This window comes from Solanum verrucosum, unplaced genomic scaffold (genome assembly GCF_900185275.1).
Source record: "Solanum verrucosum unplaced genomic scaffold, falcon-dt-bn FXZP01000094.1, whole genome shotgun sequence".
NCBI classification, from domain to species: Eukaryota; Viridiplantae; Streptophyta; class Magnoliopsida; order Solanales; family Solanaceae; genus Solanum; species Solanum verrucosum.
Window position 1 is genome coordinate 2,160,995 of NW_026019970.1, and position 18,817 is coordinate 2,179,811.

At 34.2% G+C, this 18,817-nt stretch overlaps 1 protein-coding gene across 1 annotated transcript; it reads left to right on the forward strand.

Annotated features, from left to right (window-relative positions):
* Nucleotides 1-3,706: 3,706 nt before the first annotated feature.
* On the forward strand, nt 3,707-9,048 carry LOC125817028 (protein trichome birefringence-like 34). The gene is made up of 5 exons (XM_049496616.1): nt 3,707-4,135; nt 4,763-4,943; nt 6,350-6,546; nt 7,445-7,603; nt 8,485-9,048. Exons 1-5 carry the CDS (start codon nt 3,726-3,728, stop codon nt 8,834-8,836), a joined length of 1,299 nt encoding a protein of 432 aa, XP_049352573.1. The 5' UTR covers nt 3,707-3,725; the 3' UTR covers nt 8,837-9,048.
* Nucleotides 9,049-18,817: the final 9,769 nt, after the last annotated feature.

The following is an 18,817-nucleotide window of genomic DNA, read 5'->3' on the forward strand; positions in this document are numbered from 1 at the left end:
ATATATAAAATTGTGCGACGAATACATCACAAGAAGGGGAATACAAAATTATTAGTATTCATTCTGCGTTTGATATACAAAATTATATTGAAATACAACATGATATTTGAAATAAAAACTAAGCTGGAAAATACTTTCTGCAAATTTAAAGTGAAATAATAATATAACAAAATTGGGTATTGAAATATAAATACAATTTATTTTGAATAAACTTATTCTATGTATTATATATGTATTCATCGCAACTGTATTTTTCAATATCATTTCGATCTACAACTAATTTGTATTTATATTTTGGTATATACTACACAACTGCCTTTATTTTTGTACTTGAACTAGAATGCCAAAGAGTTGTATTCATAATAAATCAATACCAACATTTTTTGTATTTTAAATTAGTTATACATATCATTAGGTATTCGAATACATTTCGGATGAACACATATTCAAAGAAGTTCAAACATTTAAATATCCAAAACAGAGGGCATTAAAAATTTTCCAACACTTCCACTCATATAAGATAAAAAATACTAACTACTGTTTCCAAAAAAAATATGAAATTCTTAAGAACAAAGAAAAAAACACTAGAAAGAAAAATGGCAACATATGCTCTTCCAAAAATGTAACTGATGTTAAATTTTTTTAAAAAAATTACCTTTTTTGAAATTTTTTGTTCCATGATTTTCTCTATTCAGTTATTAATTATTTGTATTCTTTCAAATTAATCAAAATAAAATAAATACATAACTCAATCCTTAACAAATTAAAATATTGACATTTTAAATAAATAGTGAAACTATTGCTAAGGAGTCCCATTAAAAGCTAAAATATTGTTGTTTTGAAAATTTTCCCAAAAAAGAATTAAGTGAAAACGGAGAGAGAGGCCTTGATCTCGAATTTAATTACAATAATTAGGTGCAACTCCTTTCTAGACGCTAGAGGTAAATTAATTAATTATTTCAATAACTGCCCATTTTTTTGTTAAAAATGTTAAACTATAATTTAAAAACATATACTCCCTCTGTTCCTAATTACTTGTCTACTTTTTCTTTTTAAGTTGTCCCTAATTACTTGTCCATTTTGACAAATCAAGAAATGACAATTTTTTTTCCTATTATACCCTCAATTAATTACTTTGAAAAAGGTAGAACTTCTTGAAAATTTTAGGTTTTTAATTCATCCACTTTATAATTAATAGGGGTAAAATGATAAACTTACTGTATCACTTATTATTTTCTTAATAGGTTTGTCAATTGAAAAGTGGACAAGTAATTAGGAACAGAGGGAGTATATTTTATTGAAAGGACAATTAAAGAAAAAAAAGCAGATGTTAGATAATTGACCCCTTACACATGATTTATGAGCTTCATTAATTATTTATATATATACACATATAGGTACTTTCCATGTACGGTGACAGTTACTCATATATTTGTATATTCCTTTTTGTAGAGATCGAAGGGTATAGTGATGGAATAGGGGTAGGGTAATACTGCTTCGTTTCTAAATACTTGTCATTGTTATTAAAAATATATTTTTTATTTTAGAAACAAAGAAACAATTAAGTATATGTCTAAGAGGCGTAAAAATAAAAAATGTGACAAGTATTTAAGAACGGAGGAGAGGGAGTAATAAAGAAAATTAATTATGGTCAAAGGGAGCCTTCATGTCATCACTAATCTGGATTTAGAGATATTAACTACTCCTTACCTAATATGCCATCCAAATCGTTCATTCATTAACAATCAATAATAGAATCATGGTAGACCATGCTAATTTGGTTTTCTATACCTAAAACAGCCCTCTAATTTTGGCACTAATTTTCATGTCATGTTCCAATGATTATTTTAATTAGAACAATATTACAAATCATATTTTACCTTATCTTAAACCAAAAAGAGTAGGTGTATTACTTCCCCTACCTCCCACCCAACTAGGCGTCTATCACCTTTGAAGTAAAAATAAGAGTTTAATTATGTCTAACATGTAAAAAAGATATGTAACATTATCTTTATTTTATCGGTAAAACAACTTATAAAAGGAGTTAACTAGCACAAAAGTAAACCAACCTTTTGGACTGCTACGTAAAATATCATTAGATTTCAAAGTAGAATTATCTAATTCAATTTTTTTTGACACAATTGTGTACATTTAGTATATTTAGTAGCACGATCACTTAACTGATGCCATCGAGTTTCAGTAGCTAAAGAGTAACCAAAAACATACTCAAATATGCAATTATAATTTTTTTTAAAAACATAATGAATTATGATTTAAATTCAATTGAATTCATCAGTTGGTTGAGAGTGAGAATTAGAAAGAAAGCCACGAGGGAAAATGGAGTAAAATATTACTATTAGGGTAAAATTTGAAAAGAATAATATAGTACTGAAAGTAAAAAAGAAGTAAAAATAGGGTTCTGAGTTTTTTCAAATTTCAAAAACAACTTCAAGCTATATTTAAAATTCTTATGTTCGATTTTCAAATATTTTTTTTTAAAAAAAACTAATGAATATTGACTCGATTAAAAAAATGATGAACCAATCTTTACATCGAAGTATTCTCTATTAAAGAACTTCTTCTTTTTCATATTTAACGATGCCACATTTCAAGTTTTAAGATTACTTTTCGTTGCTATGATGAAACTTCCTAAATAAGGGACCAAATAACAAACAATATTCTATATATGGAAATAAAATGATATTCCAGTAATCTAAAAATAGAAAGAAATCTCTACTGCTTTGAACTTTAGGATATTCTTTCTTTTTTCTTTTTGGATAAACTTGAGTATTTGCTACTCATAATGCATATAATTGTACACCCGTAACTGTTGAGCTAATCACTTGGTTTGATTAGGAGGACACAACCTGATTAGCCGAGTTGGAAATTAAAGTTTGTGGGTTCAAAAATTTATTTCTTTCAAGTTATTGGATTTTAAATTAATAATGGTTCATATTTAATGAATTTCTTCTAAAAATTCAAAATTTGAACAAAAGTTGCTCAATTTGATCGAGTTCATAGTCAACTCACTAGCTCTGCCACCGAACCTTGATCACCCTTTTTTGTTTTATAAACACTACTTTTTTTATTATTATTATTCTCTTCGTCTCAATTTATGTGTCACCTTTTAGATTTCTTCGACATTCAAACAAGTCTATCTTTGATTGTAAATTTTTCATATATTTTAAAATATTTTTAAATTGACAATCGTTGTAACTTATACTATTTTTTACATAGTTTCCGAATATATAAATTTTGTTTCAAAAAAATTAAAGATTTCATGCTTAAAATTACGATCAAAACTAGACTATTTGACTCTCGAAAAGTGAAAATCGTTATATAAATGGAGACAGATGGTGTATTATTTTTGTTGTTTTATGCCCACTATTATGAATTACATATCCTAATTTTCTTGAAATTGTGAATTTTTAATCTAATAAATAATTAATTAGATGGGCAATATAGTAAATTTGGCAAAAGCATGACTTTGAAGTAACTTGACCATCTTGCTTTAGCTGAACTACCAAGAATGTAGTTCCACTTACTCCATATCCCATATTGTTTATAACATTTAACAAACCTTGAAAGTCCTTTCTCACCAAACGCACTAATCCTAAAAAAATAAATAATTTACTATATATCATATAAAAACCACCAATAAACATACATATATAGACTCCTCCATCACAATAATATTGAAGAACATAAAATTAGTATAACTTCATATGGGTAAAAGTCACCAATTACTAGTTTCTGTTCCATCAACATCAAGTGCTCCCATTTGGGATATCAAATGTAGTTTTCATTCCCTTATTGTTGTTTTAATCGTCTCCCTCGTAGCCGGAGTAGTTTACTTGACTGGTGAGAGTGGCAAATTATTGTTTGAAGATAATAGTAATAGTAATAGTAATTCAAGTATGGGAAAGGAAAATGAGGAGTCATTAACGTATTCTTCTTCAAATAATAAGTGTAATTTGTTTTCTGGGAAGTGGATTTTTGATAACGAGTCGTATCCACTATACAAAGAACAAGATTGCAAGTTCATGTCTGATCAATTAGCTTGTCAAAAGTTTGGAAGAAAAGACTTGAATTACCAACATTGGAGGTGGCAACCTCATCAATGTGATATTCCAAGGTTTTTTTGTTTCCCTTTATGTTTCAATTATTATGTTAAAAAAAGACTTTTTTTTTACATGTTAGTATTATATAATTTGCCTATGCGAGTTTGACATAGTATAACATGTATGTAAGATAAATAAAGGTGGGTTATGATAGGTTGACAAGTCGGAACAAAATTATTACAGATAACATGTCTTATTATCCATGTTACTATTCACGCTCTTTATGGTTATGATAGTTAATGTATATGAATTGAGATAGTGTACAAGTTTTTATACATATTTTTAGGGTATAAAAGTAATTAAAATAGTTGATAAATAGGGAAAACACATGGGAGTGGCACTAAGATTGTAACTATGACTTCTATAAAAGAGTTTAGCTATAGTTTTGTTCTTATGTTTAGTTTTGTCTCATTGAAATATATATGCAAGTGACCATGATGTGTATTCTTTTTGGGATTTTTTCACAAAATAGCCAATCAGATTCATGGTTTACTTTTCTTAATAGTATACGTGAATTATATACTGATTATACATATATTATACATTTGTCAGCTATTTTTAGTTTAAATGGTTGGGTGAGCAACTATTTTTGGATATAGTATATTTGAGCTTTGGGTGGAATGTTTTTGGTGTTAAAAAAGGTTCAACGCGACAACATTATTGGAGAAATTGAGGAATAAAAGACTTGTGTTCGTGGGAGATTCTCTTAACCGAGGCCAATGGGTTTCAATGGTTTGCTTGATAGATACAGCAGTTCATGATTCTTCCCTTAAATCAATGCATTACCGATACAATACTTCATTGATCATTTTCCAAGTCAAAGTAAGTCAAAACAATTACATTTCATTATTCTCTAATTCTTAACTACAAAACAACTGCCCAAATTTGCAACTTTGACTTGACACATGATTAAAAAAAAGGAAAATATTTGAAATTTGTGATCTAAAACAAATCTTAGATATTTGTGTGATCAGAAATCATTTTATTAAATGTAAAAGAAAATTTTTAAAGTTGGATTGTCTTTAATTATTAAAAATGTGACAATTTTTTTTTGAAACACACTAAAAATAAAATAAAAATGCATCACATAAATTGAGACAAAAAGAATTAATTATATTTCATATATTTTTGGTAGTTGATCAATAGCATCCTTTTTGCTGTCAGGAGTCAACATCCTAGTCCACCAAGGGATAAAAGTAGAAATTTATAAGAATGATACTGCAATTTATTAGCCAATTATATAAATAATCTTAATGTTTAGCCCAAAAAAGAAACAAGATTAAGACTTAATTCGTTTGTCCTATAAATTTTTTGTCATATGTTAAACTATTTATGGTCTGAACAATTCTGTTAGAGCAATATATGTTTGACCTTATTTTTTCAAAGTTTAGGATATAAAAAGCTTACTGATTAAATTAGGATGGAAGTCCAATCATAGAGTTCGAGAAGACAAAGATAGTTTATAATAGTCAGATGTCATAGTTGGCTTAGCTTTGCTGCAAAGTAAACCTGGAATATTATCTTAATTTGAGGTACAATTATCTAATCAACAACTGTTTTATGCGTGGTTATCAATCTAAGTTTTGGTAATATTTTAATTCTAACTTTTCATATTACATGTTTAAGATCACAAGATTAAAAATATTTTTGTACATTATACATATCTTTATTTTGAAATTGCAATATTCAATTCTTCTTTTATTTTATTAAATTCTTGTCGGATCATAACTAGATAAACAAATTAAAATCGCTGAGATAAAAATAATTTCTTACACTATTGGAACATAGAAAAGACAACTAAAAGACGAGGCTGACAAAATGGTTTTAAAATGACATGAGTTGGATATCTGACTTTTGAAAAATGTATATCCAGATGAATAATAAGTACAGTATTATTTTATTTTATGAGAGTCTCAGATTATTTTGCTTTTTAGCTTGACTATTATTGAAATTATGAATAATATGAATATTTATATTATTTGTCGATTATTATTTCATTTTTTTTAATCTATATTTAAATTAAAACAAACAAGTCAAATATTTTATCCATTTTTATTGAACTTATTTTCAACTCGTTCTATTCAATCCGACACCCAATTTGCAAGTCCTATTTAAGGTGACCATCCACAATTAGAAAAATAAAGCAAACATAAAACTAGCTAAATAAAATAATGCAAAATATATTGATCATAATGTAAAAATCTTTTACATTTGTAATGGAAATGCAGGATTATAATGCAACAATAGAATTCTACTGGGAGCCATTGTTGGTGGAATCAAACTCAGATGACCCAGTGCACCATCGTCTCCCTGAGAGAATTGTTAGAGCCAATTCCATTGAAAAACATGGTAGTCGTTGGACTAATGCTGATTTTATTGTCTTCAATACTTACCTTTGGTGGAGACGCCCCCATATCAAAGTCTTGTGAGTATAATATATATAATAGTATTATTCAAAACTTATACCAACCATTATATATTGATAATAATGATACGCAGCTGACTAGAGTTATGCATGTATATGAAGGGTAGTACTTATGAGGAAATTTATGTGGAGTATTATTGTATGCAAAGTTTAGTTATTCATGTATCAGTTATTTCAATTTCTATTATGCATAAAATTATACTCCCTCCGTTTCACAAAAAATGACCTCCTTTCCTTTTTAGTCAGTTTAAAAAAGAATGACCTCTTTCCTTTTTTGGTAACATTTTACTTTTTGCTTTCCACATGGCATGTTTAAGACCACAAGATTAAGGGCAATTTTGTACATTTGACATAACTTTAATTTAGGACCACAAGATTCAAAAGTCTTCTTTATTTACTTAAACTTCGTACCAAGTCAAACCAGGTCATTCTTTATGAAACGGAGGGAGTATATTGGTTCTCTCGCTAAAAGACTTGCTTTCTTAAAAAAAAGTTTTCTTTATTAAGAGACCTTTAAGAAGCTAAGCTCCTTCAGGGTGTTCATCCACTTGACTGTAAGGAGAGGGGCGACAGGAGAGGGCTTGCTTATTAGCCTACTTTTCCAAGAGGTGACAAAAGCGTAACGACCTTAGCCCAAACTTAATTAAACTTATACATATTAGACTATTAGTTATGAAAGTTTTTAAAGGGCAAACCAAAATACCATACTAAATTTTATACATAGTCCTTATAACCATCTATCAAATATGATATTAGTTTCACATGATCTTATACAAGTATAATATTTCCTTAGACAACTACCAAATGACCCCTAAATGTAATTTTATATATCATCAAGTTATGTGTTGTAAAAATTTGATGACATTTTATAATTATGTATTACTATTATTCATCTTAGGTGGGGTTCATTTGAGAGGTCAGATGGAATTTACAAAGAAGTAAAAATGTTACGGAGCTACGAAATGGCTTTAAAGGCTTGGGCTGATTGGTTGGAAATTCATGTCAATCGCACCAAAACCCAATTGTTCTTCATGAGCATGTCACCAGTTCATGAAAGGTAATCTCGAAACACAATTAGTTTTACTTTTTCTATCGAGTGAAAGATAATTAGTTACAAATGTCAAGTATGAAACCACAAATTGTATGGTTTTGTATTGGCTTGATTGTTATACGGTCACTCAACTAATATTTATTATCTCAGAAAGTTTGTTTTCTTCTTGATTTCAGTTTTCTATAACAATTAAAAAAAATGACTTTCGAAAATATTAACTATTTAATTGAGTAACCATTTGAGAAATTTGTGTCCAAGAATGTTTAAGTGAGACTTGTGGTCCTCATTTAAAAATTAAGTTAGTTTTAAAAAATTAACTAAACTATTCTTACTAACATTTTCTTAACTCTTTATGAAAACTATCTCTTACTTTAAAGGAACCACCACCTTTAAGTTATTTCAAAAGTACTATTCTCCCACTTTCAGTTTGTATGTCCTACGTTCCTTTAGTCTGGTTCAAAAGAATATCTCTTTTTATGTTTGACAACTCTTCAATATTACTTTTCCATATAATATTTTTATGACCATAAGATTAAAATAATATTTTTATACATTCTATATATTTTAAGTTTATGATCATTAGGTTTAAACGTCTTCTTTACTTTCTTAAACTTCGATTCAAGATTTTAAGTTTATGATCATAAGGTTTAAACGTCTTCTTTACTTTCTTAAACTTCGATTCAAGTCAAAATCTGACAAACAAATTGAAACATGTGAAGTATAAGCTTAAAGGTATAATATCTTATTATATCTATATTATAAGCTGGTTTGACCGACTTATAAACTTACTGAAACACCCTCACTCATAGATAAAAGGGTCGTTCATTATCCCTACCAACGTTGAATCAACAACACAAGTCCTTTAATTTCTTTATATCAATCAACAGGGCTGAAGAATGGGGTAAAGCAAAAGGGGAAAATTGTTATAGTGAAAAGGAAATAATACAAGAAGAGGGATACCAAGGAAATGGATCAGATCCAAAGATGATGAAAATAGTTGAATCAACTATGGATGAACTCAAACATAGAGGATTAAATGTTCATTTACTCAACATAACACAACTATCAGAGTATAGAAAAGAGGGCCACCCTTCTATCTATAGAAAACAATGGGATTCTCTTACTGAAGAACAAATTGCAAATCCAAGTAGTTATGCTGATTGTATACATTGGTGTCTTCCTGGAGTACCTGATGTTTGGAATGAGCTTCTTTTTGCATATATGTTTAATAACTACTAAGACTTGAAAGAAATTTTGGATTTTGTAAAGTTTTTTTTCTTTATTTAGACTATAGTCCCATATGACATGAATATGGACCAAACCGTTTGCATGTGGGACTGGTTTTTCTTTTGTTTTATTCTCTTTGTGATTTTGTTGAAATCCAAAATTGTAAGTGGTATATTTGGCAATTGTATATAAGTAACAAATTGACAATTGCTATAAGATTTTAATTTTCGACTTTTGTTAAGAAATTAATTTGTTTAGATTAAGAAAATGATGTAATCTTCATTTATTTAGGTTATAATTTGAATTTTATGGTCGACTTCTATGTTATATACTTCATATTTAACTCTTTTATTCTGTTTGATTGATTTTTCCAAAATTTAGTGGATTTAATTAAGAAAGAGGAAAAACAATCAGTCTCCATATGATAAAATTTTCCAGTATCAACAGAGGAGATAGACTTGGACCTGTTAGAATTATACATTTGAACTGTAGTAACTTTATTTTATTGCTTTAATCATTGAATAAATCCTAGTTTTAGTTGGTTAGTTAGTTACATGGTACAGGGAATTCCAGTAGCTAGTTTCATGGTACAGAGAATGAGGATGTGTTTGAGTTTAATTCTAAATTGTTATGGGAGATTGCATAAGTTGGGTATTGTGCACCAACATGAAGTAGAGTTTGTTACTTTTCAGCTGCAAGGTGATGCTAAGCAGTGGTGGCCTCCGATGACTTGAGCACTGTTTCATGGACTGTTTCTAGAGAAATATGTACCCCGTGCTCTCAGGGATAGCACAAAGGGTGAGTTTCTAGTCCTTAAACATGGTAGCATGTCTGTTGCATCTTACAAGGCTAAATTCCATGCATTATCTCGCTATGCTACCCAACTATTGGGCACTGGGGAGGAGAGGATTCGTTTGTTTGTTAAAGGCCTGAAGACTAAGTTACAAGTTATATCTATTCACATGAAATATGTAGGGAAGAGTTTTAATGAGGTGACTGATTATGTAAAGAAAATGGAGGGGTCGGGTAGGTTGGGCAAACTAAGGTATTAGCTAAGAAGTTTAAGACTATAGGTAACTTCAGTGGTCTTACTATAGAGATCTTGATCAGCAGATTTATTCGGCTCATCCTATCCAGTCAGTCTTTCCAGCTTCTACAAGTGGTCCTTCAGGGGTTTTCAGCTTCTAGAGGTCATGAAGCTTCTTATTCTTCCACCAGCAGTCCCTCTTATGACCGAGGATGCTTCCATAAATGGTGATCTGGGTCATTTTAAGAGGGAATGCCCTCTCAGACATGCATGTAATCAGATGCAACAGCAAACTAAGGGTGTAGTTCCAACAAGTGGAGGTGACAATGGAAGGGGACGTGATACGGCCAAACTTACACTTCAATTAAGAAGTATAAACGGTCGAAGTCAATTTATAAAATTCAACGTGAGTTGAGGTCGATCCCACAGAGAACTTCTTTACAGAAATGATTACACTGTTGCGTTTACCCAAATGTTGTTATTATTTCCTAAAGAAAACAATTACGGAATGTAAATTGGGTTTAGTTGTCAAGTTCTAGTAACTAAGATTGTTAAACAAGATCCGAGTTAACAATTAACAGAGTACTGATTCTAAGGTTGTTTCGATAAATAAATAAAACTAGGGTTGTGTTTCCCATGATATTACATCCATTGTTCATCCGTAGCTGAGCTTCAGGCATTGTAGGCTTTGCAATTTATAGGCGAGTTGACTATATCCAACATTTCTCAGTCTAGTTAGATAATTTTCACTCAATTCCTCTTGGTCTTGGAGTGTTAACAAATTCCACCCTCGCATACAATGATGTTAAAGTTCTCTTCTCTCGAACTCAACCTTTAGATTAACTCTGCTTTTTCCCAACTATCTCTTTTCTCTCGAACAATCAATTGATACAGGCTGACTCTAATATGTGCACTCATTGGAACAAATGAATACTGAAAGTCGAGTTAATTATTGCAAATATAATTCACCTTCTACTCATTTTACGAATTCACAATTAGATTTCTATCATAGTTCCCACAACCCCAGTTGTGGTGTTTAGCCACTCATGACTTCCACTAAATGAACAAAGATTAGTAATGAAAACATTAAGAAAATTTACTTACGAAAATCTGCAAATTCATTGAACGAATGATATTCAAAATATCAAAATCCAACTTCCGAGATCGATTCAATGTTAATCAATAAAAACCAAAGTCAAAAGTATTCAAAACTAAGTCGCTCGTTCCAGATATGATGAGATAAAAACTAAAAATGACCTAATTAATTTAAATAAAGTGTCTAAAAAGAATCCTACTCGAAGTAGGACTGAACTGTCAGGCAACTTCACGGGCAATATGACGGACCGTCAAGGGCTTCACGATCTATGAAGTCTGCCATGATCTATACTTGGCCCAAACAAAATGTGAGTCTTCAATGCCCGTATACCGGATCTTCTTCACGATCACCACCACAGACCGTGATGAGGACCACGACCCGTGAGGCCTTCTGTGGTCTTCACTTGGTCAACACTAGACTGCATCTTTTCACGACCTAAACCATGGATCCATTCCACGATCACAACCATGGATCGTGACAACGACCACGGTCCGTATAGGTGCCCGTGGTCTTTACTTGGACAATTCAATCTTCATCTTTTTGATACCTATTCACTGGATCAGCTTCACAAGCACTTTTACGCATCGTTGTGAGGACCATGACCCGTGAGGTCGTCCATGGTCTTTACTTGGTATTGCCACAATTGATCTTCTCAAAGTCTGCTCACTAGAAAGGTATTCACGACCAACTTCACGATCAGTAGTGAAGACCACGGTCCGTGAAGCCGTCCGTGGTCTTTACTTGTTTCAATTCACTTTCACTACATTTTCTTCTTTTCTTTCCTCTTTCATGTCCACATGTTTTACCTATACAAACACTACCAAACACATCATATCCACATAAATACACTCGATTCTAGTATTAATTCTTAGTTTTCAAGCATCAAATGTGCCAAGATTTCGCGGCACATCAACACCCTCAACTTAGAACCATTACTTCTCCTCAAGTGATGAGAAAAACAACACATTTAGCAGTCAAACATTCAAAATCTTTTTGAAACTATGCAGCAACCATCTCAAACACAATTTGTATCCAAAACAATCATTCTAACATGCAAGGATCAATATATGACATCTCATTACTCACAGTCGACCATGCTTATTCCTGTGTATAATCAACTAACACAATCTAACTATCAAATGCAATCACTCTGTCCTCACACCAAAAAAGTCCCTCACTCATGATAATTGGGACTAAGTTCTACGCTCACACTCTCAAAGAACTTCTAACACTAACAACAAAAGACCACAGGCTTGCCCTTACTTTCTACGCTCTATATTTCAAACAACCAGAATATGATTACTCTAGGACTTTATCGGTTTGTAACATAGGCTCAGACTAGGGAATGGATATTTGGGTTTGTGAGTGACTAGTACCTTGGTTCTCCAAAGTTTCGTTCGCACACAACTCTTTCTGAGCAATTTCCTTTTTTTTTTCATTTCAGTACATCCCAGAAGCCATTATTTTTTTTTTAGGCTAAAGTATTCATTAGCCCCTGAACTAGAAGATTTTTATTCGGTGTACACCTAAACTATATTCCGTTTTAATTACCACCCGAACTTGTTTATTCCTCCATCGCGTACACCTTTATTGTCCACCTGACGTAGAAATTGACAACACACTCTACTAGGCGTGTGAGGAAGTGATTTTTTGCCATATCATAAAGCTGCAACGGTAAAAAAAACGTAAAATCTCCATTTTTCTTTAATATTTGGCATATTTTAAACAAAAAATAGGGCAAAATGTAAATGAAAAGTAAAGGAAACAAATATTAACACTTACTTGGTAAGAATTTCAGACAAATTTGAAATTTTAATTGACCAACTTTACGTCTAGAAAAACCCAAATCCAGAAGGAGTTCCGCGAAATCAGCCCTTATTCAAAAATTACTTTTAAACAATGAATGATTTCTCGCAATAGAATTAACGAACTGAAAACATTTCCAATACCGGCAGCAGCTCCCGCTAAAGCAATTGTAGCAGCTCCTGCGCCGATTCATTTTGCACCTTCTAATCTTACATAATAATAAAGAAAGTTAGCTCTTTATTTGTTTATCTCGCCTTTCTTTCTTTTCTTCGATTTTAGATGGTAAAAAAGAGAATTGAATTTCCGATTTTGTACCCTTTTGATATTTATTTTTTGCCATATTAATTTATCTAGGTGGTTGTTATTTATCCAGGTGGAAATCCACATCACCACTTTTGCCAGTTATCGCGCGTGTAGTCACAATAGGAGCAGGTGGACAAAAATGGTGTACGTGATGAGGAATAAACAAGTTCGGGGGGGGGGGGGGGTAATTAAAACGGAATATAGTTTAGGTATACACCGAATAAAAAGCTTCAAGTTCAGGGGGGATAATGAATACTTTAGCCTTTTTTTTATTGCACATCTTATGCTTTCAGCTAACTGAGTTAACCTTCTTTTTCACTTTTCCTTTCTGCTTGGGTTGTAATCACCCTCACCTTAGGATTTTGTCTTGAGTTGTGTCATTTTATCTTCGGAGACCCAAGGATATGATATTTAATGGGTAAGAACAAAATTGGTTTTCAGGCACAAGTCAGGTTCAAGTGATATGCTTTTTATTTGGTTGTTTTATTTTTGGCTTTTCAATGGCTTAGCAAAAATGGCCTACTAATCCTTTCCTATCCAGTTATCCTCAAATTTTAGCAAGACTACTCGAGCAAGTTCTAGTTTCTGCTCCTAGCGTTAGACTTCAAGCAACACGTACACACACATGACACATGACTACATTTTCAGTTTCTTGGTTTACCAATTTATTCTTCAGACTAGCAATGGTCAACATGTAAGTACCTAAGATGTCATCTAAAGATCCTAACAATCAAATTTCAGATCAACGTCATCATTTCAAACAGACTAGCTGCTGCATAACCCAACACACAAAAACTTTACAAAATCTCCACAAACACTTCACAACACAAAAACATTTTATCAGATAAACACAGAGTCAACCTCCATTCATTCTACCAGCTAAAATGGTAGGTTGCTCACCACTCTTTCCCCAAACAAAAGGACTTTGCCCTCAAAATCAATAAAGCAAAATAATATAGGGCTGTGAGGAAAGGTCATACCTATAGCGCACTAGGCGCTGGTAGTCGGGTCAGCATCGACACCCTTATCAATGGGTGCACTCTCAGAATCCAGCTCTGGATCAGACTGGCTATCACTAACCGGGACATGTACTCCGCTACCAGAAGCGCCAGCTAATATCACATCTCGCTGTTGTTGCGCAAGTGCTTCTTCTTCTCTTGCCTTTTTCTTTGAAGCCTTACAGGCTTTCTTTTGTTGTCTTCTTTCTTCTTTGGATAGGTCAGTTGGCAGCTCCTCAACAGTCACTCCAGTTTTATGTTTTCTCTTTCCAGATTTATGTTTAGGCACCTCACCTCTGAAGTCATCAATTGTCTGAGTGTTAGGGCGTTCAGTGAATAAGCTCAGCAAGGACTCCGAGACCACTAAAGGAGGCATAATGATTGGCTTCTCCACCAACTTAGCAATTTTAGCTTTCATTTCAACTAACTTTTATCTTCAACTCCTCCGCATTTACTGAACCGACAACTTGTAACTGATTTTGGACATGGACCTCTAGGCCGTCCATCCTATCCTTGAGTACTGCCAATTCTCTTCGCATCTCATCTTTAATTCTCTTCTCTGCAGCTAACACATCCGGCTGAACTATCTGGGGTAGTTTGACCACAATATGATCCATTATGGTTCGAGTTTGCCTTTGATCTGCAACCAACCTTTCAAATATAGTAGTAGGGATAGCAACAAAAGTACCTGTAGCCTGTAAGGCTGGAGCTGATGATGGTGGTATCCCTACAGATGGTTACGATGATTCACCTTGTTCTGGACCTCAATCAGTATGTGGAATGTCGATGGATACATGGGGTACACCAGCTAATGTTCCCACCGCTACAGATCTTGCACCGAATAGATGATTTGCAACATCTTTAATTTTGGATACCATGGTGACCCGGTTTGCCTCAATCCATCTATCTACTAACCTATTCAAAAGAATGTTGGCTTGTAGACACAGTTTCCCTATCAGATAGGGAAATAGTAACCCATCTCTCTCATTTAATGCTCTGTCCCATATTTATATGGCGATGATATAACCTACATTGACTGGGTAACCAGCCATAAGGCATCCCACCAGTGATGCAAGGGCTGGCGACAAAGTGTTATCATTTCCTATGGGTCTCAACTGTGCACGAACAATGGCCCACCATACCTTAGCCGGGAATGACAGTGACGCTTTAGTGATCTGCATCCATGCATCTGCCATCTATGGTGCATTTTTCCCCTCAGAAGCAATCAATCCCGCAATCCACCGCATAATCCGTTCTCTTGACGTCAGGTCTGCCATTTTAGTCTCACTCGTCACAGCATGTTGTTTGCCTTCAAAAAGGCCAACTAAAATTGGTGTTGTAAACTCCGGCCCATGTAGCATTCTGTTGATAGTGGCTTTAGAAATATCCATCGATCTGCCTCGAACCACTATAGAGTTGAGAGGTCCCCATGTACTGGCAAAATTCTTTTGCCCCGCTTATAAGTTTTCGTATCTACAACAAAGTTTATTAATGTAGTTGCATAAGAAGCATAAAATTCACATGTAAGGTGGCGGGAGAATTTCCCAGGTGAATTTGTCATCCATCCCAAATTGGTGTATCTGGAATATTCTGTAAATATCTAGGAAAACTTGAATATCCACTTCTACTACCCTAGTCTCAAGTGTGACTGCTCTATCCTTAAAGTTGCCCGACTTGGTTTAGATTCCATTCTTGAAGAAATCTTCAGACCTGTTCACAGTCCACATAGATTAGAAACTACCAATGAGTTGCTGTCACACCACGGGATCGAATTCATGGAGATGAACATATTGGACCATCGTATCATCTGATGTAACAGCATCATCCTCTTCTTCGGCACCTGCCTCTTCCGATGCTCCAGTGTCAGCTCCTGTTCTTACTGGAGGTGGGGGTACAAATATGTCCTCCTTAGGGCCGCTAACAGACTCCTCCTTGCTACCTGAGCCGCTCCCAGAACCGCTACCAGATCCTTCTCCGCTACCGAATTTACTACCCAATTCCTCACCGCTTCCGGAACTACCACCTTCTTTTTCAGATTGGAAGGAGTGTTATGGAGAATGGCTCTCGCTGTATGGGATCTAGTAGTTTGAGGTGGGTGGTCTTCGATAGTAGTGTTTATCTGGACCTCAGAACTACTAGACTCTGTAGCATTAGCACTTTCCGATTGAGAAGACGTGAGTGAGAAATGTGGGGGATGTGGACTTTCTACGGGGAGCCATAGCGCCTTAAAAATACAAAAATCAATTAGTATGCAAATCAGTAAAATGATACACCATCGGGTACTCAGACTTTCCCTGTGTAATTACAACATGACTCCTTGCCTTAAGAAAGACGTCACCCAATCTATCATTAGGAAGGGCCACAAAATGGAAATGCAAAAACAGAAAATAAAAGTATAGAAACAAAAAATTAAAGTTTTTTGTGCGGGAGAGAAGACGGGCCGTGGTGGGTACCACGGTCCGTGAAGACCCTCGTGAACATAAGTTAGCGTATTAAATGTGTGGGACAATGTACTGGAATGGATCACGAACTTCACGGTTCGTGGAGTGAACCACGGTCCATAAAGATCATCGTGATCCTCCTTAGTGTAACCCCTCTTTTGCTAAGTGTGGTCTACGAGGGGTTTCACGACCCGTGGTTGGCCCCTCGGTCCGTGAAGTCCATTGTGGACTTAAACTTAGCAGTTCTCCAGTGACCTTTTTCTCCCACAATCAACATATGCTCAAATTCAACCATGTCCGTCACACAATCAAAACATTACGAGACAACGTATCACATGTACTCCCTAAATTACGAACACTTTACCAAGCACTACATAAATTAACACGAAATCCCTAATACTATCATATTCACATGCCAATGATTGCAATTCCTCAATTTCACAATTTTATCGGCAAATTCCACATGAGACTCAAGACTCAAACACACACTAATATCATCATGCAACATTAATTACTCAAAAATCCCTCATACACATACATCAACAACCAGTTCCACACAATTTCAACAAACCCACATATGAAAACTACCAATTTCAACTGACCCATAAATGAAAACTACCAAGTTCAACTGACCCACCACTATTAGGTATCATCAATGATCATTCATAAAAAATAATGCTCAAATTCGGCAAAATCATAGTAACTCTAACTTGTTTATTGATAAGTTCAAGCTTATAACAAGTTAATAGCAAATTTACTTTGAATAGGATCAAAATTCTCGCCCAAAAAGAAGAGAGATGAATGGCACTTCGATTTCTTGACAATAAAGCACTAGGGTTTGGAATCGTTGATGAAATTGGGAAGTTTTAGAGATGAAGAATTTTTATTTTATGCCTTAGGAACCGTTATAGATGAGAGATGAGGGAAAAAACTTGACCCTTGGCACTTAGGAAGCATATAAACGTATTATTTCAACTTTGGTTCAAGCGCGGGTCGGGTTACTAATTAATGCAGGGTAGCGGACGATGGACCGTGAAGTTACCCGTGAAGAGCACCACGGTCCGTAGAGGGGTCCGTGAATATGACTAGACAAGGTATAACTTACCTGAGGTTCACGAGAGGCTAGACGCTCCGTACAAATTCTGATGGATCATGAACCCTTTTGTGAACCAATTTCCAGTAGCTCCCATATTAGGTAGGTGATTGTGACGGGCCGTGAAGTTACTCGTGAAGGGGACCACATCCCGTGGGATTGCCCGTGAAGGGCTTCCTACACCTAGTTCTGCAATTTTTAGTCCAAGTCCTTCCTGCACACATCAACACCCAGCGACTATAGAAACAAAGAAAAATGATAAGACGTAAAATACATATTACAATTACAATCTTGGGTTGCCTCCCAAGCAGCGCACAATTTAATGTCACGGTGCAACGTAGGTTACTTGATTACTCAGACTTCATCAAGCTTACATTCCTCCACTATTTTCACTTCTTCTGGAACACCCAAGTATGCTTTGATTCGTTGAACATTGGCCTTGAACCTCTCACCCTTTTCATTTTCCAGCTCAATAACACCCGACTGAAATACCTGAGTTACCGTAAAAGGCCTAAACCATTTGGATCTTAACTTCCCAGGATACATACAAAGTCTGGAGTTGAAAAGTAACACCAAGTCACCAGGAGTGAAGGTTCTTTTCTCAATATGCTTATCATGATACAAATTCATCCTCTCCTTGTACAGTGCAGACCTCTCATATGCTCTCAAGTGGAACTCATCCATCTCATTGATCTGATCCAGTCTCAGGTTTGCAATTTCACTCCAACTAAGGTTTAACTTCTTTAACGCCAGAATGCCTTTCCAAATGCCAATTGATATGTAAACACACTAATAGGCATCTTGAAAGCTGTCCGATATGCCCATAGAGCATCATCTAACTTTCTTACCCAATCTGTCCCGTTGGCATTCACTGTTTTTTCCAGAATAGCCTTTATTTCTCTATTTGATACCTCCACTTGGCCACTGGTCTGCGGGTGCAAAGGTGTTGCCACCTTGTGCTATTTAACCCCATATTTAGCCAGAAGAGCACTAAATACCTTATTGCAAAAATGGGAACCGCCATCACTGATAATAGCTCTAGGTGTGCCAAACCTTGAGAAGATATTCTTCTTCAGAAACCCAACAACACTTTTGCTAGCATTCTCAGGTGGAGCAACTACCTCAACCCATTTGGACACATAGTCCACTGCCACAAGTATATACTTTTGCCCATAGGAGCTCACAAATGGGCCCATGAAATCAACTCCCCACACATCAAACAGCTACAC